This window comes from Coenobita brevimanus, chromosome 62, assembly GCF_032717465.1.
Source record: "Coenobita brevimanus isolate Jiangsu-jjx chromosome 62, ASM3271746v2, whole genome shotgun sequence".
NCBI lineage: Eukaryota > Metazoa > Arthropoda > Malacostraca > Decapoda > Coenobitidae > Coenobita > Coenobita brevimanus.
The window spans coordinates 2,185,382-2,210,046 of NC_137015.1; the positions used below are offsets into that span (position 1 = coordinate 2,185,382).

The 24,665-nt window shown below is 40.5% G+C and overlaps 1 protein-coding gene across 2 annotated transcripts in view; it reads right to left on the reverse strand.

Annotated features, from left to right (window-relative positions):
* Nucleotides 1-3,062: 3,062 nt before the first annotated feature.
* ERR (estrogen-related receptor) overlaps nt 3,063-24,665 on the reverse strand; it is a 40,768-nt gene continuing 19,165 nt past the window's right edge. For both annotated transcript variants that reach the window (XM_080275691.1, XM_080275690.1), the window contains exons 2-9: nt 15,829-15,972; nt 11,762-11,884; nt 9,310-9,434; nt 7,059-7,153; nt 6,682-6,843; nt 5,783-5,967; nt 4,708-4,880; nt 3,063-4,138 (exon numbers count right to left, since the gene is read on the reverse strand). In XM_080275691.1, the coding sequence (XP_080131817.1) occupies nt 3,976-4,138; nt 4,708-4,880; nt 5,783-5,967; nt 6,682-6,843; nt 7,059-7,153; nt 9,310-9,434; nt 11,762-11,884; nt 15,829-15,924 (1,122 nt within the window). In that variant the 5' untranslated portion in view covers nt 15,925-15,972 and the 3' untranslated portion in view covers nt 3,063-3,975. The remainder of the gene's footprint in view (nt 4,139-4,707; nt 4,881-5,782; nt 5,968-6,681; nt 6,844-7,058; nt 7,154-9,309; nt 9,435-11,761; nt 11,885-15,828; nt 15,973-24,665) is intronic.

Here is a 24,665-nt window from a genome sequence, read left to right on the forward strand (position 1 = left end):
GAACTGAGTGGAGGAGGATGGAGGCTTTGGTGCTGGTGAATACTAGAAAAAAAAAAAAAAAAAATCCAAATTAGAACTACACTCTGCCATGACTCATACCCTTTCACACTTGCTGATACTCCCTCACTTTAACTACATCCACACCTGTCCATACTCCCTCCCTCTAACTTCACTATAACTGTAGTCCTTTCCAAATTAGCATCATTACAGGTGATGGAGATGCAAGTGAGAGAGTATGAGTAGGTGTGCTCAAAGCTGAGTGTGATTCTAATTAGAAATACTTTTAAGTATCTGCACATACATGATCAATTTGGATGTTGGAAGGATGAACTTATCGTAATCTGTATCCTGATGTTAAGTAGTTGCTGAGTAAGTTACATTTTACAAAAAACATTCTTGCTATTGCCTGTTGGAAGTTTATTTAGTGTGTTGAGTTCATCAACCTTTTAGTATTAGAAAGTAATTTTTATTTCATTCTTGCTACATTCAGGTGATTTTACCCAGCTTTGGGGAAACTTGAAACAGCAGGGAGCTTGCATTAACTCCTTCATTATAAGTACAATAATTCCAGAACTAAGAAACTTCTGAAAGTAGCAAGAGTAAACTACAAAATGACATCACTGTAGTGAAGGGGTTAATAGATTTTACACTGCACCTAAATAATGTCTTATTTATCATAGGTTGGGAGATAACTGATTTTTGAAAAAAATATATATGCACAGTAGTCAGAGGAACACATTAGCACATTTGTATTTTGGTAAATAACAAGTTTACTATAATGCTGTATTATCTGGTTGCTGTACTGAACAGAATAGGACAGTACAATACTGTGAGTTGTTTGTCAAAATACACTTCAGATTCAGCAAAAAAGTTGTAACTTCATATTAGTGTATGTGCCTTATCACGAGAACTTGAGATGTAACCATTATTATGCAGTAACATTTCAGAGGAAGTAGGTTAAATTGTTTTAAACTGTCTATAACATGAACTGCACAGATGTTTTAGTTTCATGTGGAAACTGAGCTCTAACACCCTCCACATCAGTACAGAGCTGGCTAAATCTTGGTAGCATATTCCAGATAATTCTGTAACTGAATGGTTATGACAGTTTTCATCATATGGTGTGGACTTACTGGTGTGTGGTCCTAAATTCCTCATTGACATGTCAGTGTACTGCAGCAAAAAAAAATCACTATTCTTACTCAAATGGGATAACTATAGCAGTAGGAGACTGGTAGAATTTTCCAAGGTATCTACAGTATTTTTTTTTTTTTAACTCATGAGTGGTGATTCCATATCCTCATAGTTTTGCTGCATATAGTATACCAATATTGCAACAGTTTCTTTTCTAAATAGCCAAACTCAGGCTTAAATTCTACAGATGTAACTAAGGCTTTTAACACTGCCAGTATAGTATGATATTAGCTAGATCGTTAGGGGACTGATGTTGACTTGCTCTTTTATTGGAGTTGTTTCACAAGTCAGAAAGGTCAGATAAGAATCTTTGAAGTAAACTGATAGAATAAGTGTGACTGACTGTTTAAGTAAGGAGCAAAGAACTAGAGGCACTTTTTTCCTATTTAAAATCTGAAGTAAATCAGTGACCCAGATAAATGCCAATCTTACTCAGTGGTACTGCCTTGTCATTTGATCATCAGAAATAAGTTCTCTGTAAAATTCAGTTCCATCGTATATTAATCTTCATTAGAAAATATAAGGAAGCCAAATAATACTGAGTTTGCCAACTGGAAAGCCTTCCAGACCTTGCTTATTGTAAGGATACAAAAACTGTATACACAAGATGTTCCCTGAACATCCTGGCCTGGTGTGGCAAACCCTGCCATGTGCTCACATCACTTAGTCACAAGGTTTGGCATAGGAACTTTAGTTTGGGAAAACATTGCACAGTCCATCCATTATAATTAGGATGAACACATTACAAATTAGACTGAGTTACTGTAGCTCAGTAAATGTCACAGTTGAAACTAGTTACTATACTTGATTACATACTCAGTGTGCAGTGGTAAATTTTAGGTTACTGTTTCTTAGTATTGTAAGTTTTTATTCATTAGCTTTATGAACTGTTTTTAGTGTATACTTGAAGGTTATAAAAGAATGCAGAAAATCTTGTGAAATGTAACTTACTGAACAATTTGTAAGTTCTTTCTTTCAATATCACAATAAATTATTGTCATGACAGCTGCCCTCTTGAGTATTTTAGTTAATGCAGACAAAATGTTTAAATACAGAGAAGTCGGTACTGTACAATACAAACTGAAGAAGGGGAGAAAAGAGGGTATATTATGTGAGGGAGGGAGATTTGTGGAAGGAAGGAGCTTCAGGAAAGTCGTACAGTATCATAGTGACAGTTGATTTGTAAATGATTTTGCTGCATGTACTACTCAGAGTTACGTCTTCCCCTTTTTGGAGTGGAATGGTTTTATGAATCATAACAGTTAACATGTTGTCTATATGCATAATTTAAGTCAATACAGCTTTTCATTTGATTAGTAAAAAATCCTGTGCATATTTGTATGGTACCAGTGATCAGAGCTTCTAGATTTTTATACACTGTAGCATAATAATATCTAATTAAAACACAAAAAACATTTATAACAAATCACATTATCTGAATGCTGTAGAATACACACAGTAATGTGATTGTAGTGAAGCTATAGTATATAATAATTTAAAGATTACAAGACATCACATCAAATATTTAAGAAGACACACTCAATTGCAGTATACACTAACTTGATTCATAAAATTACAGGCCCCTGGATTATACACAGGAAGAACGTATTCTGGTACATGCGAAAAACTGTGAACAAAGCACATCATACTCTGACATCCGACAATATTGGGTTCCTGCTTTCTGGGTGAATGGAAAGTAAAGTACAGTTTGGAACACTAGCACCTTGTAGCCTAAAGACTTTACACCATATAGTCACCCTGGCTGGCCACTCTAAGTCAGGTATAAATATTTGCTCTGGTGACTAAAAGGCTAAACTTGATAACATATATAAAGACATCACAACTTTCACATGTAATTAGAAATAGACAACACACATTTTTTTATTGATTTCTCTTACACAAGCGGTTGTACTGTTACACAGGCCTACGCCTTTTTGAGATACAATGGAGATGAATATGTACAAATTATCAACATGGGTTACTAGCAGCGACCTTTATTTTTTTTTATTACATTTTTGAAACGCACAAATGGAGTGGTGTAGTCCTGAGTCAACTGCCAACAAGTGAGGCGAGATCAAGAAACATGAGTCTTTGATCCTTTTGCAATATTAGTTCATTGTTTTGCATCTTCATAATTTTGCTCTGTTTTCGTGTTGTGTTCAGAAGCTCTCAAATTCACTGACTGTGTTGCAGTCAACGGCTTAATCACCATAAGTGCTGCTCGGTGGGAGTTACCGTGAACATTATTATATACACAGGATCAAAACTCACATTAGGGTCAGTTTTCTGGTAGTGACCGAAGTAACCTCCTCTGTCTTGGGGCTGAACACTAGTGCCACCAATACCTGAGTGTATGGCAACATGGCAGGCTTTCTTGCTTTTAGAAGTATTGCAATATTACAAAAAAATATAAAATAGTAGCTCTCTTCGTTAGTTCTTGCTTGCTATTACAGGTTCCAATAAGTAATTTTCCAAGCAACACTTGTTAAGAGTATTAGTCTCTCAGATGAGGCCACTGGCCAAATCCTTGAGGGAGTAAGACCTGTAGTTTGTCATGCAGAACTTGTACTTCATCTTAAACTCTTGGAAGACATAAAAACCAAGAAAATATTTTTGGTCTCTAAGTAGACCATAAGACCACCATATTAACATTGTTGGAAGTTCATTGTAGTACTGCCTTCACGCACTGCACTTGGGGGTATCATCCCTGCCATTTGCTTTCTGCTGCGTCAACCAACCTCTTTGCTGAACAAGTCATGAAGGTAAGCCTCGGATTCCCATTCACCTCATATGGGACTCTAGCATCTCGACAAAGAGCTTGTTCATGGGCACGCTACCTTGATGGCGCACTGAGAGCCAGTACCGGCGCAGGGCTGCATCAGCTGCTCTCAGTGAGGGTAGACATAGCAGCAATGACTGCATCTGCACAACAGAGTCACGTAGTCTGAAACACAGGCACATACTTTAGTAAATGTACTCCATTGTAATAACTGTATTTTCTACTCCACTGCTCTGTGCCATGAGAAGTTCCTATTAGTGAGGACAAGCCAAATTAATTGCTCTTAGCTACTACAGTATATGATGCCCTTGTATTTCCTTTGTTACATCTACTGTACATTGGTACTTAGTTATTAAGCACCTGATATGCCAGTACTATATTTGTGTATTGAAAACAGTAACTGTGTTGCAATGCAGATCTTTAGACTCATATTTTTATGCCCAGCATGAATGATGATATCACAGTGGAAAATGTTACACGAATTATTTGTAGGAAGACACTGGTAATCCAGAGTATGGATTTTTTTTTTATTCATTTTATCTTCCACTGTTTTATTTATTTAAAAAAAAAAAAAAAAGGTGACAGCAATATGAAGCACACACCAAAAAAATGTGAGAAGGAAGGATACCTCTGACATGTGGGAAGGAAAGAGAGATGGATGGCAGGACACATTGCTGGCAGGAAATTGTTGGTGAACTTTTGCTTGCTTTGGTACATGCATGCAAACACCCTACCTAATAGAGGCCACGGCGTCATGAAGAGACTGAAGGATGTTCTGGCGTAATCGATGGAGTGCTTGGTTGTCCTGAAGCCGCACATCAGAGTTTGTCAGCACCAGCGCTTTAAGTAACAGGAACTCCTCCTTGTTGATGTTGCACTGTTCTAGGCGCTCCACTACACCCACCACCTGGTCATATGAGCTGATATAAGCATGGGAGGGATTCACAAACATATTTATGGACAATTCAGTGTTGTAACTGAGACCGTTTTTTGCAGAAAGAACTAGAGACATGGGAAGAATCTGCCATATCCTTTTCTTGTTCATCTTGTGGAAATATATACTGTATATTGTGTAGCTTAACTGATTTTCCTCTTGTAGCAGAAATTTATATTTACCCTGTACAGCACTCTCCTATTGTTGTCTTTCCTGCAGAAACAAAACATAGTTATGACAGAGAATCAGTCATAAGTATGTTTGAAAATCCCACCTGAGATGTACAGGCAGATTGAGATGAGTGGTTGTACGATTTAACCTATCCAGCACCACTAACATCATTTACATTTTTATTCATGCTACAGTACTATTAGATGATTTTATCATTCTTGGAAGAGCGCCTGAGTAGTGGAGTCAGAGATGAATACTGTATAGCTGTCTAACCTTTCCTGTCCAAAAAGTCTGCTAAGCTGAATCTGAGGGTAATAAGAATAATATTAAAAGTGTGGTATTGTAGTGAAGTTGTCAAGTTGTGGAGATAGTTGTACGTTGGTCATAGGGGAATTGTGCTTGAGTAGTTTTTGGGAATATGAGGGTAGTAGGATAGATGATGACCACTGCAGATGATATATGAAGTGGCCAGTTGTCAGAAATGTTGTATGAGGGTGGAACTACAGTCTCCACACAGAACCTTGAGCCACCTGTCATTAAACTAAGACATTCATGTTGTGGCATGCATGGAAATAGGCTGGTCATCTTCCCTTCAATTTACTGGACTATAATAGCTCAACCTATTGCTCTTATAACTTGAAAGAAGTATAATAAAATTGGCTGGTGCTTTTTTTTTTTTTTTTTTTTTTTTTTTTTTTACCCACCTGTGTAAACAGCTCGGTGGCATTGCACTCCCGGGCCTGCTTTTCATCCAGGGTAAAGTCTGGGGCAAAGTGGAGTGTGTGCGCATGGGCAGGCATGGAGCGATAAGCCAGACCTAATGTCAGGATCTCTCCCCAGGTGCTCTGCAGCAGCCGCATCTGGTCATTCAGTGCTAGCTCGGAGAACCCTGCCAGACAGAAGTTTAGTCAGTGTGGAAAAAACAGGTCATCTCAGTGGTGATGTGTCTGTAACCTCATCTCACTTACTTGTAAAGGTAAGTTTTTAAAGTTTTAGCCATTCATATCAACTTTCTCCCACTTTGCATGATGCTGTTATTATCAGTCCGGAAATAAGGTTTAATGTAGAATTCTGTATTATCTCTATTTAATGTGATAAGAAAGGTAACATTACATCCAGCTATTTGTACTCTTCTAATTAAAATTGTACTGTACCTATGAGCTCTACCATACATGAGTGATGAATTATGAACAGTATATGTATGATACTTTCATAAAAGAAACCAAGACATTTCTGATACAGGTATTAGACATTTATTACAGAAATGTTTCTGTTCTTTTGGCTATGGTACAGTGTATGGCTGAATTTATAACTGAAATTCTTAGTTTTCGTAAAGATCAATTGGAAAGAAGTGTATTTTTTTATCATAAATGAATCACATCAGCTTCAAAACTGAAAAGAATACAGAAATAGCTCATAATAAGCTTAAAAACAGTTAACAACAAGTAAGAACACATTTTTTTTTTAAATATTGTTAAACTTAAACAGTATAAGTCCTTTTTTGACTTAATTGGTAAAAAGACCAACAAGTCTGTTGCTGTTTGCTTTCCTTTGTATTCCTTTGTATGTAAAGGTAAGTACATTTTGGGGGGAAAGTGTTTACCTGGTATTTGTTTTGCCCAGCCAATGGTAGAGACAAGCTCTCTGTCATAAAGATCTGCTAGCGTGGATATTGTAAGGAACTCTGCATCAGACACAGCGAGGTCAGCTAGCGCATACAGTGACTCAGGTTCACATGAGATCAGAGACTTCAACAGCTTGTTATCTGCAAATGCCAAAGTATATTAAATTTTTATCATAAGAGACAAAAGAAATGGAACAAGTTGACTTTTCATGTGGCTAAACATTGACTTACTGTATATTGTATTTGTACATTACTGCACTGTATGTACTACAGTAATGTATAGCACTTTATCTAAATGTGTCATCCATATCACATATGGTCAGTACATACTGGTAGGATATTCAGCAGGTACAAACCTTCCAAGGAAACTTTTTTGACTGGTAACTGATGCAGGAAGGGAGACTCTGTAGTTCTTCGATACTTCTGCCTTCCTCCTCTCACACGATCTAACCTATGGAAGATCAATTTATGATGAATGTCTGAGCATGGATTGTGAATGGTATCTGTCTAAACGTATCATTTAGAGAGGCTCTAATGTGCGTGAATGTGTTGACCATGGTCACCTAATGCTGGCTCTCCATGCTGCTCGATCTCTGGCAACCTCCCTATTCAGTCCCTTATCCCTGAGGTCACACTATTCCAGGTCTTTTTTGGTCTGCCTCTCACAACCCTATCCTCAACATTCACACTTCTCACCTTCGACACCCATTTGTTGCCTTCCGTCCTCTCAAAATGCCCAAACCATCTCAATCTGTGCCTCATCACAACACCAATACATTCCAGTCCATAATTAAAGAAATGAGACATTCTTTTCACTCATAGTTTGTTATGGAAGAGACATAATTAGTGCTGGATTCTAACTTGCAGATGTGTTTCATTAAAGTCTTGTAGATTTTCCATACTATATTCTGTAAAGCATTACACATTACAAATACCTATACCATATTCATACATTACTTCTGTTAACTACTGTAATACTATATAATTTTACCAAAGTGTACACTTTACCTTATTTATTATACCTGTAGTTATATTTGTCAGTTCTATGCCATATAAAAACCTCTTCAGCATTTTTTGCATGTCAGAGGCTGAACCAGTCTACACCACTGCATTTGGCCAATTTGATTTTGGTCATGGTACTCTTCAGCAATGCATAGTCATATACAGCAATCTGGCTAAATTATTATTATTATTTTAAATGCAATATTTTGTGTACTGTATCTTCATATCTGTGTCATACAAACAGGTGAAAGTGCCCACCATCCACTGCTCAATGTAGAGCAACTTTCAGGTGACTCTACACTGAGTGTCAAGTCAAATGGTTTCCCATAATCCAGGAATAATGATTTACTGCACTGGGTGGTAGTGGAAACCATAAAACCAAACAGATACCTAATGGTCTGGTGGGTTAAGGTGCTCCGAATGGATAGGCCCTGTAGTGGTTTACACCCAAGGGATGGTTAGGGTTTACTGATTACATAATGCCACTCTGTTGCAGGCAAGGCTAGTCACCCTTGCCATAAGGTGCTCCAAATGGGTGGGCCCTTTAAGGGTTTCCACATGACAGGCAGTTAGGGTGTACTGATTATATAATGCCACTCTGTGGCGAGCAAGGCTAGTCACCCTTGCCTTAAGTATTACAGAGTAGCCTAGCCCTGAGCTCTTATGCTCCTGATGTGGCATAAAAGGATTGGATGATACATAGTTAGAATTCTTTATGTCTACATTGTAAGTTTCATTCATTCACTGTAGTTTAAATTTTTAAGAGTGGAGTGCTTCTTATTCGTGGGAGTAATCAGAAGATAATCCTGTTGATTTAATCCTTTAGGGGGCAGTTACTCACTTAGATATTAGATATTGGCAACTGCTAGATCATTTTATTCATCTCTATACGACATATACCTAATGGTCATTATATTTTATTTTCATAGTGTACTGCAGTATAAAAGCTTACTTCTGTCTATCTATATATCTATTACTGGATGCTACAATCCCGTAAAGGGTGGCTGTTTAACTTTGAGTTCGTTGTTTTAAGGGAAGGGGCACTAACTCTCCACTGACCCCCTTGTTAACATGTAGGCAGCACGTATGGTTGGTTATATGGTTACTGCCCAGCACTGTAAATGGATTCCTGGCTCACAGGAAACCATTAGGCATGTCACTCAATGTAAAGCCACCTGAAAGGGAAGAAGAGTAATATAGAGTGACAGGGGAGATAGGAGAAATAGGAAGACGTGAGGGTAGACACAGAACTCAAGAACCTTAAACACATTCCATATGTTGAGAAAAAATGAAATAAATAAATAAAATGTAAAAGAAATTCAAGCAAGCATACAGTGGAATAAGTTTAAAATGAAGATAATTTCAAATGTTTAAACTTACCTCCGAATACACAAAAATACTGTATACACTGTCAGTGGCCCAGACCACCTAGCGGTACCATAGCTCTGAAGGATATCAACTTACTGCTAAGTGGTCAGAGCCACTGACAAAGTCTGACAACAGCACAACGCAAAGTCTAAGTTAGCAAGCTTTTACTGTATATCTAAATTGGCTCCAAATTGAAATACTTGTTGGCCCAGGCTTACTTTTGTTGCAAGGACTTACCTGACTCCCTCCTTAAGCATGCCGACTCGTAGACATTTGTGGAAGCGACATGCTTGACATGCTTTTCGTCTTCGTTTGTTGATCTCACAGTCATTGGCTGCTGGACACGTGTACTCAATGTTGCCCTGTTGAGGATTTCTGATATCAAAATATGTAAAGGTATGGAAAGACAAGTGCTGTTAAGAAAGCTGTCACTGTTGCTTTGTAAGGAGTGAAGTTGGTGAACTGGGGTACTGGTGAAAAGTTTATAATGTCTTTGTATTGCTAAAGTCTTTTATGTCTTTATGTAATAATGGTAATTCTTTATATAATAATGGTAACAGAGTCTTTTTCATTATTGTGATGCTTGGACTCTGTCACTGTGCTATAACGTGAAACTGTATTATGCAAATACTGTGTAGCAAGCAAATTTTCATGGCGCAAAAACATGGCTCTGTATCTTCAGTTTTTCCTCCTCTTTTAGTCTCCAGTTTTCTTAGATGAACTCATTTCTGCAAATTTCTTTTCTTATCCATAGGCAGCAAAGCTTTATAAGCAACATTAGTGGAAATACTAAAATTGCCCATGTATAAGAGTGAGGAGTGTAAGCTGGGGAGAGGGCAGTGAAATGGCAGGGGACAGGGCCACATGGAGGCGATTTGTTTATGGCCATCCCCTACGGGATTAGGCGTCTGGCAATAGATAGGTAGATAGATTTGTTATTTTACTTTATTTTTTTTTATTATTATTATTTTTTCTCATCCATGGACACTGCTCTTTTCTGCAACAGTTCCATTCACCTACCAAATGAATTCTGTCATATACTGTACACTATACAGTAACTTTAATACAAATAACCACATATTTTATATGTAAAGCTGTTTTTCAGTCACTAACTGTTCCTTTGCTCTCCCTTCTTGTCCTGTGAATGGTGAAAAATGACCTAACATCCTTTGTCTCTCATGACCCTATGTATCTGTTGCATATCCACCTACAATAGATGTTGTCTCTGACCAAATAAACATCATCATTGTGCACTGTCCTTGTGTATGACTTTGGGTTGGTATTTCTGCCTTACTGAAACTGCTGCTCCTACTTAATTTCAGTATAATCTAGGTGGTTCTTCTCTGCTCCCTAGATGTGAGGTTGGAAGTAAAAGTCAGTGAAAGATGTGTACAATTATATTTAGAGTTGCTTATCAAACCAGTCTTAATGATTGTTCCTTGTACAGGCTACTGTAACTGTTTCTTAACATGCTTTTCTTATGGTAGTTAAATTACAATGTTACTTGTATGATGCTGCATATATGATTTTGTAATCAAGGTCAGGATGATGATGATGAAATCTGAGTCAGGACATGGGCTAAGAAGCCTGTTCTGTGAGGCTCAGCAATCCTATCTCACACCAACAGGTGGAGCCAAACACCTTCGTACATCAGTTAAGCACTAATAGTGTGCTAAGGTTTTTAAGATCTGTTAGGTTTTTTTAATGCAAGTTGATGGGTCTGTGGAATGGCCATGAAGTCACTTTTGATGAAATTTAATCTTCAGACTTCTCTGCCACAGCTGGGATTAAACTCATGATCTTTTGATACACCTGTAACTATATGTTTGCAGTTTTGCAAGATCCTGTTTATTCATCATCTCTTGGTTTGGTCTGAATTAGGCATTTTATGTCCATGCAACTATGTTTGATACTTATTAGGTACAGTACAGGTGCATATACAAGCATTTGTGGTTTGGTAGAAATCTTAAGTCAATGGCTGTGCATTTATATGCTATTATTAAAATTATTGACTTTTCAGTACTGTATGTCAAATGCTGCTTGAGGCACACTGTGAGTTCTTACCCTTAACCTCTTCTACCCGAGGACATCTATTCTGCTTTAACTGTGCTATTATCAGAATGTTTTGTTTGGTTTAGGAAATACTTTTTTTCAAACTGTATGGGTTGGACATACCAGCAACCTTTATTTATACTTTTTCAGAACTAGAGTTTCTTCTCAGGTTGAATACAATTGTGTGGTGGGGGGAAAACATCTTATACAAGGGGTTAAAGGAAGTGGACTATGGTAGCCTTGCCTTAGGCATTTCTACATCAGGGGCCTCCTTGGAAGTTTCTTTGTGCTAAAACTTACAAGTGCTCATGGTAGAATAGAAAGTATAATGTATGGTATCATTCAGAAGAGTAAGAAGGCTTTATAAAAAAGCATAAAGAAATAGAAGGTAGAAATACAAGACTTCAGAAGCAGAAGTGAACATGCTCAGATTACATTTCTCTTAAAACTAGGAAAACAGTGGCAAACCTGAGAAAAGGCAGAAGACAAGATGAATGGAGAATATTGTATAATTGTATCGTATTTATGGCAGATGGGGAAAGAAAAAGATAATCACCAGTAAGTTTGAGTACAGAGAACTGGGAGAAGGCTTTGTCCTGTAGAAAACTGACGCAAGCTGATATTCTTTGAGATTTACCTGAATAGTTCTCTTAAAAAAGGCCTTGCACGCCTCACATGATGCCACTCCATAGTGAAAGCCTGAGGCGATATCCCCACACACTAGACACGACCTCTTGGGACCATCATCCTCACGTAAGCTCTGCAAAGAGAAGATGATGACTTACATTAATGCTTATCAACTACATGAAGTCATTAAGGGATATAATTTTGCCAAGTCTCAGTAGTTGGTGCTCATGCAGGTCCCCTGCTGGTTTAACAAAGACAGGGAGAAGTAAGCTTTGTCCATGAGACCGTCTGACTTGAAAACTGAACTCAGGTTATTCCACCTGCAATTTGGATGTGCTGACCGTGCATCACCAGCAACCCCTAAGTTGTGGGGAACTGCAGCAGCCAAGGGTATACCGTACAGTACTAGTATTATAAGTAGCTGGCATATACTGAACCGTTGTTTAAAATAACTCTCCAACATTAACGTTAATTTATGAAACACGATGTAGGCATAAGTCTAATATGATGAAGGAACTGTTTTCATTTTACTGCTAATTTTTGTCATTAATATAGTAGAAATCTCTTACTGCACTAAACCATTAATGCACCACTCTGACCCTTGTGAAAGCAAGGTGATGTGTAGATAGCAACCAAGACTTGCTATGAGGGCAGAGGGTGAGTCAGCAGTAGTGACTGGACTAACTTCTTGCAGTGTGGACTTTCCCTTCATAGCTTGAGCATGGATGGAACAAATCTAACCCTAAGCAGGGTACCGTACAGCATAGAAAGAACCATATGGTCACCCCTTTAGATTTAAATGGGTGGCACCCTTAGTAGATCACCATACTTTGGTCTGGCATGTGACACAGTTGTGGCCCAAAAGGTGGCAGTGCAACAGCACAGGAAAGGTAAGAAGTACAGGTTGACTGGGTAGATTACATGCCCGAAGAAGACCTTGGGGAGAAGAGGATTAGTGAAGAAGACACAGACACCCATGGACTCCTGCTTGCCATTCTCCATAGAAATCTTTGTGAGAAAGTCATGAACATCGGTAACATTGATATAATGACCACCTGAGGGACGAAAGTAGTCATGGAGTTCTTGGATAAACATGCCCATAGCAATGGGGACTGTCCTTCCATAGATGTCTCCTGCATTCCTGCAGGTGACACACCACACATGAAGGGCAGTCCTCATCTCCATGGATGACCCAGTTTCTCCCACCACATAGGCTGGAGTAATGATGAGAAGTGCAGAACCACAACTAAGCACTCTGCTCATCTTCCCATTAATACTTAATAAGGCTGAATGACTGACATAAAACAACTGGTCCTGTTGCACACGATGTTAAGGTGGTGATACTGATCCCCAGTTCTCAGCTTCAGCAGCAGCTCCAGACTTGCCACGTCCGATGACAATCTCTGACTGTGGTTGCACAAACCTTGGACACTCATGGAACCCGAGCATTGCGCAAAATGGTGAGATGATTGCCTCCATTAGGCCACCGTGAAAAGGGTTGAGTGTCAGATGCATACTTTGAAAGGCCTCCTGTATAGCTAGTAACAGATCCCTGCCCCTCCCCTGAGGATGATCAGACCTGTACAGTGAGTAGTCTTCAATGTAGAGTAGCAGGTGAGGCTGCAGCCAGGTCTCACAAGCCCCCACCACACTCAGATTTCTGTCAGCTACCAAAACTTTTAAAACCTGCATCTTACACAGCAAAGACATTGAGTTCCGCAGCATGAAACAAAGTCCACTTATGCCCTGCATGATGTTCAACATAAAAGCGACAGAGGCTCTAGCCACAGGCTGGTACAAGAAGGACTCACCTTGTTGATGAAGATCCAATGTCTCAGAAACTAAGTCAATGAAGGTGTATCCTGTGCTCAGGTAGGCATTGCAGGAGGGTTGGGTGGTATGGAGGTGTCAATGATGACCACTGACCAGCAGCCGGAGGAGGGAAGCACCTCTGGTGATTGGTGAATGGCAGCACAGCAGGAGCACATCAAAAAGGGCGTGACGGAAAACAGATGATGATGGTGCAGTGCATACCCATGAATGGCAGGATCACTTCTAAGGCAGGGATGGGTGATGATGGCAATGAGGTGAACAGGTGGGAGTGGAATGGCACACTGGCAGCAGAGTCAAAAGCATGGATCAGGGCCTTATGCTGTGTTGGGTCATCAGAAATGTTCACCAAATTACCAACCAGTACAGAGTCATCCTCCGGATTCATTCCAACATGGCAACGCATTTGGTAATAACACAAGTGGCATAGCTCCTTCCTTCCCTGTCGTTTGCAGCAAGGAGCATTAGGTTGCACCAACCATCCAGTCCCAGGATGTACTGCTGAGTGAGTGGTTTCAGGATACAGCTCGCAAAGAAGTTTGTTGATTTCATCTGAGTGCATGCCACAGTCTCATAAATGCAGCTGACCTTCTGGTACACAGGGAAGATCTTTGATACCGGCCAGTTATCTCTTCCACACATGTAGCAACCGGGGTCCCTGGAGCACATCTGCTCCCCACTTGACCCAGATGTGAAAGGGTGGTACCCAGCACACATCATGTACATTACCTTGCTGTAGCAAGTCTAGACACATATAGCCCAATTGGTAACAGCTGTAGCAGCAGACATGTGTAGTCACCAACTGGGAATGACACATGGCTGTTCAACACTCAGGATGGCAGGGGCTCTGATACAACATCGTTGCCCTCTGCGAAAATGGTGAAGGCCTGGGAGCTGGGAAACACACAGGGATCCAAGTGACTTCCAGTATTTTTGATGAAACGATATCCACCGGGCATAGCCTTGCCTTGAGGTCTGCAGTGTCTGCTTTGTGGAAACAGACCTAACCTTCCCGAATTTGATGGCTTCGTCAGCATGGTGACTGGCACAGTAGCATACACAGTAGCTGTCCATAGTCCACATGTCTTAAGAGATTCTGGCTTGTCAGGCAATTAGGGTTGGCTGCTGTCATATTTATAATGACATAGATGATCCATCACCCAGAAACTGTGTGTTCCATGACTGACTGACTGACTGATTGGCATCCCTGACTGATTGAGGGTTGGAGAACAATTGGGTCCAGTCCAGGGTCTGGGGAATAAATATTATTGCCTTGAATGTCACTGATGCCTCCACTTGATGGTCCACACCCCCACAAGTGGCTGAAAGAGAGACTGCCATCCACATGATTCTTTCAGAGGCACGAGATCACGCCTCATCATCCAATTGACCATTATGGCGGGCCGCTTCCCACCAGTCCAAGCAGCATCCATGTCACCTTCTTCATCGACTATTTCAACCATATTGCCGAAGTCTCTATCCTCACACATGTCCATAAGATGTTCCTCACAGCCAGCATACATATACTGTAAGCAGTGCAGGGCAATCGCAATGCCTACTTAACTGCACAAATACAGACACACACGGCCACCAAGACATTGTTAATTGTACAGTGGTTAGCGCAGGAATCGGGAATCCGAAGGTTCTGCCATTCACCATTCATAAGAGCCATAACATGCCTGTGATGTTTGTTAAAAATATAAATATAAAAAATAGAGAACCACTTACCCCATTTTATATGGAAACAATGTTGATTGGAACTGCGCTTTTGGGCATGAAAAAATTTTGTTATTACAGTAATTTATTACGGTGCCTCGGATCTCACTGTATATAGCCTGCTTATTTGCAGAGTAATGGGAATAAAGTACATTGATTTAAACAGATTATTGCAAGTTGCTATTAACCCTTGAACTTTAACACACTCAAGTTCAATAATTAGGTAACCAGGAATTTCATCTAAATTTGGTGCTGTTACTTCAAATAACATGGAGAAACATAAATTTCCACCTTCACTGCTGTTGGATAACTGATTATTTTCAATAACCTGGAGGGAATTAATTACTCATCCAAAAAGGTGTAGGTGTTTGTCTGTTTCTGAGTGTTTATACCTTTAACTTTGGTGTAGGATGGTAATTGGTGCAAGTTTAGCATATATTTAAGTTTTTGAATGGTTTTGACAAGCATTACATTTAGTAGTTGATGGAGAGAGAGAGAGAGAGAGAGAGAGAGAGAGAGAGTCTGACCTACCTCTGTGGGTGTGTGGGCAGAGTCGCTGGTCATGGATGTGGTGGAGGAGCAGAACTGTCTGTCTGGGCTGGGCGGGGAGTCGGTGAACAGCTTCATGTGTTTGGGTGATGGCTGGGCCTCGTCCCCGCACTCACTGTAGTCCAGCTGTAACCACAAAGAAGGATTGTGTTAGATTTACATAATCATAGACAAGATATGATGCTTGGTTCAATGTTTACTGGCAGTGTCAGGTTAACAGCTTCATGCTTTTGGGTGATGGCCCTTGTCCCTGCACTCACTGTAGTGCGGCTGTAACCATGATAAGAATGAGTGTTGGATTTAAACAGTCATATATTAAATTCGATGCTTAGTTAAATATTTATTGGCAGTTTCATGTTACTTACCTGTACAGCACAACTCTCTCTATTGAGTTTGATATGTAATAAGAGACAGAGATGGAAAATATCCTTTGTCTCCTTTCCTTATCCACACACACACACACACACACACACACACACACACACACACACACACACACACACACTACGAAGAAAGACTAAATAAACTGAATCTACCAACATTACAGGAGAGAAGGAAAAGAGGTGACATGATAATGCTATATAAGTGCATATCAGGGAAGGAGAAAATAGACATAAATGATTACTTAACATGTGGGGAAGCATCAGCAAGAGGACACTGCAAAAAACTGCATAAGAAGAGAGGTGATAAAGACATAAGGAAATTCAGTTCCCCAAACAGAGCAATTGATCAATGGAATGCATTACCGAATGAAATAGTGTGTGCCAAAACAATTCACAAATTTAAGGATATGTACGATAAGTATGGTTTAAGACACGGGACAGTACGAGCTTGACTCATTCCTGTAAAGATACAATTGGGTAAGAATTGGATAAGAACACACACACACACACACACACACACACACACACACACACACACACACACACACACACACACACACACACACACACACACACACACACATTACAGTATAATAATTTTCCTCTCACTTAGCTGCATCAATTTTTTTTTTCATCCATCTGTCCATCATCCAATCCTATGCCGCCCCATGAGGAGCGTAGGAACCCGGGGTTAGGCAAGTTGGTCCTGACATTTAAGATGAGAGTGACCAGCCCCACTCATCCCTGAGTGGCATTACATGAACAATAAACCCCAACCACCCCTTAGATATAAACCTACACAGGCTCAATCCGATTGGAGCACCTTAATTACCCACTAAAACACCAGGCGCCATTATTTGGTTATATGGTTACCACCCAGCATTGTAAATGGTTTCCTGGTGTACAGGAAACCTTTTGGCTTGTCACTCAGTGTAGAGTCACCCATAGGCAGAAGGAAGAGGACAGAAGGAAGGAAAGACAGAAGAGAGAGTATAAAGTCACTCGAAGGCAGAAGGAAGAGGAAAGAATGAAGGAAAGACAGAAAAGGAAGGATGGAAGAGAGGAAGGGACAGACACCCAAAGCAGCACTACACTGAGTGAGTGGATGGTGAGCTGCTTTGGGTGTCTGCCCCTTCCTCTCTTCCATCCTTCCTCTTCAGTCTTTCTTTCTTTCATTCTTTTCTCTTCCTTCTGCCTTTGGGTGACTTTATACTCCCTCTTCCGTCTTTCTTTCCTTCTTTTTTTCCTCATTTTTCTGTCTATGGGTGACTCTACACTGAGTGACAAGCCAAATGGTTTCCTGTACACCAGACAACCATTTACAATGCTGGGTGGTAACCATACAACCAAATAATGGCGCCTGGTGGTTTAGTGGGTAATTAAGGTGCTCCAATCGGATTGAGCCTATATAGGTTTATATCCAAGGGGTGGTTGGGGTTTATTGCTCACGTAATGCCACTCAGGGATGAGTGAGGCTGGTCACTGTCATGATAAATGTCTGGACCAACTTGCCTAGCCCAGGGTTCCTATGCTACTCATGGGGTGGCATAGGATTGGATGATGGATTTCAGTGGGAAGAGAGTTAAGCAGGGAATAGTTTGAATGACAGGTTAATAGATGTTTGTAAGATACCCCTGCCTCTTGTGTGTGTGTGTGTGTGTGTGTGTGTGTGTGTGCTTTATTCCTGTTTTTGGATCCTATCTGCCTCATTTATGGATAGGAAGTAGGGTCAGGATGATTATATTAAAGTAAATCATATAACTCGAGTGACAGAGCCCACCACGTGTCATATTTCACTGCACTGGATAAATTATACCAAGATACTGAAATGGTGTTTAAAATAGAGCTGAAAGTTTTCCATCTGACGTACCATAACTGTTTTAACGTCAGAATCAACACCATTTCAGTATGTGGGTATAATACTTTCAGAAACCTGTAACTCATGCACCTTTAAAACCCCTCGTAGCAATATTTTCCAGGAACTCATTTGCCCCACGAACAAAATCGATATTACTGTGATGTAGCACGCACGGCAGCTTCCGTACACCACTGCTGGCCATATTCCAATTGACTTAAGAGGTTCAGTAGCACTTCCACAGCATTTTTTTTTTCATTAGTACATCTTGATGCTCTCTTATACAGTACGTTTAAATAGTTTCATAATTGGACGCCACCACTAGCCATATTCCAGCTGGCTTACAAGGTTCAATAGCACTTTCCATAGCATTTTCATTTTTTTCATTACAGTCTACACTTTAATGTTCTCTTGTATGTTTATAGCTAGAAGTAAAACCGGACACCATCACTAGTTATATTCCAGTTGACTTAAAGGGTTGAATAGCACTTTCACAGCAGCTTTTAAAAACATAATGCACCCTTATCTTCTCTTGTATGTTTCAAAAAATCGATATAGTTTGCCTGAATAACATACAAGAACATACAAGCGAGTGTTGACGTGCCCTGTGAACAAAGGAAGAAAAAAAAGAAGAGAAGAAAAAACTGATGAGGGAAGAGGTACAACTGATGACAAAAATTCTTCTAAAAATTTCAGTTTTTTTTCTTAGTCATTACTTTCCTTTGCCGGGTAATACTCCAGAACTGAGCCAATCACCTCGTCGTCTAAGCAATCACTCATCAACAAAGAAGTCTCGTTGTTTTAGAAAGCACTTGTCTAAAAACTAGTCTTGTCGTCAAAGAAATCACCCCGTCGTGTAGGAAATCACCTACTCGTCTAAGATAATTCCCTGTGTCCGCCCTGTACCGTAAATCGTCCCTTGCGTGTTTCAGTAGCGAGACCTGACTTGATATTTGCCTTGTGATTAAAGAAGAAAGAATCGACTGTGGTGCCTGGTCGGTCACGCAGGGAACCCAGGCCAGTAGAGAGAGAGAGAGAGTAGATAGGCAGTATTCAGACGCTACCAAGTGAAATGAGAAGTGCAGTGCGCGTGGAGTGAAAATTCAACCACCTGGCATCTTCCTTACTAACACCCACGCCTTGCCCCTCTTTACTTCCTTCATGCTTCCTCATCGTATTCTTTGCCCTTTCATTCTCTTGAATTCCCTCGTCCGTCTGATCCCCCTTTCATTCCTTCCATCTGGCAGTATTGTCTGTTTATCCTCATGTTCCTTCTTCTTCTTTTCGTTTTCTCCCATGTGTTTTATTTTGTGCCCTTGACATCTTACCTAATCACTTCACATTCATCTCCGCTATGTGTGTCATACTCTAAATCTACATTTTCTTCAGATGATTAATTTCTTTCACATCCTCCATCCTTTGGTATATATTATTCTGTTTTTTGCCCACTCACTTTTCTGTTTTTCCCTCTGTCTGTCTGTCTGTCTCTCTGTTCATGATCATTCCGCACATCTTATTATTGTCTCTTTCCTTCCCCTTCCCCCCACTTTTTCATCCTCCCCCTTCTCCTCCTCTTCCCTCTTTTATTTACCCTCTTAATTCTCCATTGTGTCTCTGCCTCTTCTCTCCTCTCCCCATATACTACGGTACTTTTACCTTCCTCTTTACGACCCTCTCTAGGCTTGTCCAGATCACTTCACGGTGACAAGATGTATGTGAAATGAGGGTGGATGTATTAGAATGCATAAAGAGAAGGACTCGGGGATGGTTTTTTCCTTCCTCGCATTACCTTCTTTCCATAGTTGTTTCTTCTACTCCTTCCATCCTCTTCTCCCTTACTACATCCTCTCTGTTTTCTGTTTTTTTCTCCCTCCTCCCCCACTTCATTCTATCCCTTCCCCTCCTCCTCTTCTCCCCTTCCCTCTCGCTTGTATATTCTCTTCTCTCCCACCTCTACATTCTCTCCTCTCTCCCCGCATACCACCGTACTTTTACCTTCCTCTTTATTGCTCCCTCTCGGCTTGTCCAGATCACTTCACGGTCACGAGATGAATGTGAAGTGAGGCTGAATGTGACTGGAAACCTATAGAGAAGGACTGGGGGATAGTTTGGTCCCCTCCTTCCTTCTACAGTTTCTCGATAATTTTCTCTCCCTCCCCCCTTGTTACCACCCTCTCTCACTTTCATTCTCTCCTTCCACTCTCATGTGTATATTCTCACTCTTTTCCCGCCTTTATACTCTTTCTCGTCGCCCACTTATGCATTCTCTCTTCTCCCCCACTCTCACTTCCTGCTTCCTCTGTCCCTGTCCTCTCCACCCCTTCCTCTGGCGTGTACATTCTCCCTCCTCTCCCACTACATTCTTCCCTCCTACTCATACATTCTCTTCTCTCTCTCAAGATATTCTCCCCTCCCCCATCACTTCACCGTCACAAGATGTATTTGAAGTGAGGGTGGATATGATGCGATGCATGAAGAGGACTCGGAGATGGTTCTGTCATATAGAGTGTGAGATAAGGGTTGTTTTCTAGTGTGGCTCTAGAGATTTGCAAACACTTCTATTTTATCAATTTATTCTGCATTTTGATCACATTATGTCGTACTTACGCTGCATGTTTTAGCTCTTTATTGTATATCAGTAATTCGAACTTCAGTAGATCAGAGGTAATGCCTCTCATGAAACCATTTTACCCTGCCCTCCTTCCTCTGCTGCTGTTGTCCCCGTCCCTGTGTCTTCCTTTCATACCTTGGGCCATCCCATATTTCGTTTCGTTGAGTCTTCCTTCTCTCTTCCTTCCTTCCAGTCTCATTTCCTCTTCCTGCTTCCCACCTTTCCGCTTACTTTGACTCTCCCGTCCTTGCCTTCCCTCTTCCTCCCATTTTCTTCCCTTCGCTCTTCTGTCCCACCTTCCTTTCTTCCCGTCCCCCTCCCGTTTCCTCCATCTTTTCCTTCCCCTCTGTCCCTCAGCCTTCATTCTCTTCAGTGTCCTTCTTCCTTCTCTTTTTTTATTTCCCTCCTTCCTTCACTTTCCCTCTGTCTCATCAAATGCACTTGTCACGATTTCCTTTTTCTCCTTTTTTCCCCACTCCTCATCTTTCATTCCACACCCCTCACTCCTCATCCTGCATACTCTCCACAGTTCGTCTCTTTTTCACATACTCTCCTTTCCCCTCTTTCCCCTCCCCTCACTCCATCCCTTCACCCCCTGTTTTCCCGTATCTCATTCCGTAATTCTGCATCCACTCCACATTTTTTTTTTTTTTTTTTACTTTTCACCTCTTGCCCCCTTCTCTCCCCTCTCCCTTCCCCACCTCCTTTCTCCTTCCCCCCTCTCCTCTCTTCCCCTCCCTCTCTCCCTCATCCTAAACACTCGCCACCTTTTTTCTCTTTCCACCCTCACCATCACCAGTCCGGCTCTGCGCAATTTTTCATCAGCCTCCGATTTCTTTTTAACAAATCATCACAGGCTCCATTCAGATCTTTGCAAAAACCCACAAGTCTCATGCCAGCAGGGTTTTTCGTCGGTATTCTGGCGTGGCTGCATATTTTAAGGGACGTGAAACTTTTTATCGGCATCAGCTTGTCATCTCTCTCTCTCTCTCATCTCTCTCTCTCTCTCTCTCTCTCTCTCTCTCTCTCTCTCTCTCTCTCGTGTACTTTTTTTTTTTATATATTTTTGCTGCTTCCAGTTTCCTTTAACCTAGTTTCTGATTTAAATTTTTCTGTATGATGTCCCTGCCTCATATTTTTCTATTCTTGCCACCTTCGGTCCATTTTATTCATCTTAGGAGTAGGTCATTGTAGTGAGGAGGTTAATAAAGGGTATACTCAACCACAATTGTCTCACTCGGGCTGGTAATATCGTCTAGTGGAAGCAAGAACAGAATATAAAAAGACGCCATGGTGTTGAAGGGGATATATCCTTTAATACATTGTCGTCGTTTATATTGTATTTTAGCTGCTGACAGACTAATTTTTTTTTTTTCCGAGACTTCCTTCACTTTGGCAACGCGTGTTGATTTCGACCACCTACGGGATAACTGTGTATTAGGTGTTAAATATGGTAGATCTCGGCGTGGTGGGTTATATCCGGTAAGCCAGACGTATTTTCCAAGCGCTACACTGATTATCAACACAGACTCTTATACAGTTATATCCGGAGAAGTGGAAATGTTGAATAGGAGCGTGACAGGTTAGAGCTTGACTTTTAACCTGTGTCGGACAAGTGGAAGAGCTGGGTGGGAGAGTGACGTAGGTTAGAGGTTGAATTGTAGCCTGTGTCGGAGAAGTGGAAGTGTTGGATGGGAGAGAGACACAGGTTAGAGGTTGAATTCCAGCCTGTGTCCCTCTTCCATCCTTCATTTCCACTCGTCGCACTGGGTCATCGACATACGTGGAGAAAACTGACGTAAACGCAATTTTTCCCCACAGGAGCCGACCCAGCTTGGCATAAATTCAGTGGCCTCGATGGACGTGGATGTTACGAGACCTTGAAGGGTACGATTTTTTGGTTCTCTGTACTGGACATCGCGGCCTCTCTCTCTCTCTTCCTTGATGAGGCTATAAGGAAGGGCTGGAAGCATGTTGTGTTTAATGGTAGGTGGTGTGTTTTTTTCTTTCTTTTATCTTTTTTTTTTTTTTGTCAGAGTAATGGGGAAAATTCTTAAGTTCATTTTTTTCCCTGAGGTCAGAGCAAGGAGCAAATAATGATGATGGTAGTGGTGGTGATGGTGCTGATCTAGTTTTATGTTTGTAAGGTCAGAGTAAGAGCATGATGATGATGATGATGATGATGATGTTGACGATGATGATGATGATGATAATGATGTGCATCGTGACCACTTGTTCCTAGATGAGGATAGCAAAAGGCTCCAAGAATTTAGTTATTTCTTCATGTTTGTGAGAAGGTAGTAATGAGGAAAAGTGTTGTCAAATTTTTATGTGTCTGGGAATAAGAATTACGTCATTGGACTGAAGTGGTTAAGTAAGGAGGAAAAAAGCGTAGGGTTAGATAAGGTTGATATTACTATGGAATGTCGTTCGATGGCGGTCTTTGCTGTGTGAGATAATACTAGGGTGAGGATGACTGCAAGAGAGAATTTTAGCTGTAAGAGAGAATTTTGGCTGTAAGAGAATGTTAGCTGTAAGAGAGTATTTTAGCTGTAAGAATTTTAGCTGCAAGTGAATGTTAGCTGTAAGAGAGAATTTTAGCTGTAAGGGAGAATTTTAAATCAATGAAACAACAGTAAAAAGCTGATTGTATGATTACCGGGGGAATGGAACATAATGTAGGTAATCAGGAAGAAGTGGTGAAATAACAAGAAAGGGAGCTAAAAAAGCGTAGGGTTGGGTAAGGTTGATATCACTATGGAGGGCAGATCAATAAAGGTCTTTGTTGTGAGATAATACATGAGTTACGGACATTATATGAGAGAATTTTTTTATCTACTGAGGGAAGAGTTCTCGTACTGAAGGTGTTAACGAAGGCCCGATCTAAGTCTTCTCAAACCTGAATGTCAATGCCTAAAGGTAGCAAGGTGAATAAAACTGCCTAGAAATTGCAAGAATGAAATATAAAACTACTTCATGAAGGATAAGTGATTGAGTAACGAGATAACAAGGGAGAAAAGCATATGGTTAGGTATGGTTAGGTAAGGTTGATGTTGCTGTGGAGTGATTTCGATAAAGGTTTTGGTTGAGAGGGATAAAGCTACGGTGATGGAAGCTAAGGGAGAGAATTTTAGATCAGCAGAAAATTTTAGATCAGTGTTAGAGAGGAAATAGGTGGTTGTAGAACATGTGGTATTTCTGTTTGCTGAACGGCGTTATATTTCGGATCGGTTGAATTTGGTTATTCTTGCTACCTCCAGACGATTTTACTATGCTTAGGAAAGGGTTTCGTAGTGAAGAGGATAACAGAGACTTAGAGATTTGTTCGTGGCACTTCCAGACGGTATTATTGAACTGAAGGAAGGGCTCTAGTATTGAAAGGCACAGGGAAGGTTTTACATGACTCCATTTCGAAGGGTCCTCCATAACCTGAAGAAAATTGCTTCTGAGACAGCCATGAAAGAGACAAAAAGCGAGTCATTTAGCATAAGTGGTGAAGTGGCAAGAAAAGGCAGAGAAAAAGCGTACGGTTAGGTAAGGTTGATAATGCTATGGAGTACAGTACGATAAAGGTTTTTGTTGTGTGAGATAATGCTGGGGTGATGGAGGCTGTGGACGGTAATTTTAGGACGGCTTGAAATTTAAAGCAGCATAATAGATGGTATGGACTTGGTTACATGATATTTCTATTGATTAGTGTTTCATGACGTTAACAGTCTAGGAATACACTGTGTTCCTTTAGTCTTTAATAAAAGGTTGTCGAAGTGTAGGAGGGACGGTGAATAATTTATTTATTTATAGTCGTGTAAAATGCAACCAGCGTCAAAGGACAGTTCTCTTACCCCTAAATACTTTCTTACCATGAGTCAATTACGCTTAGTTTGGGGAGGAAGTTCGTACTGAAAGGGGTTAGATTTAGCCTTCATTAACCCCGTCGTTGCTAAAGATATGTCCTGAGTTCAGTATAATC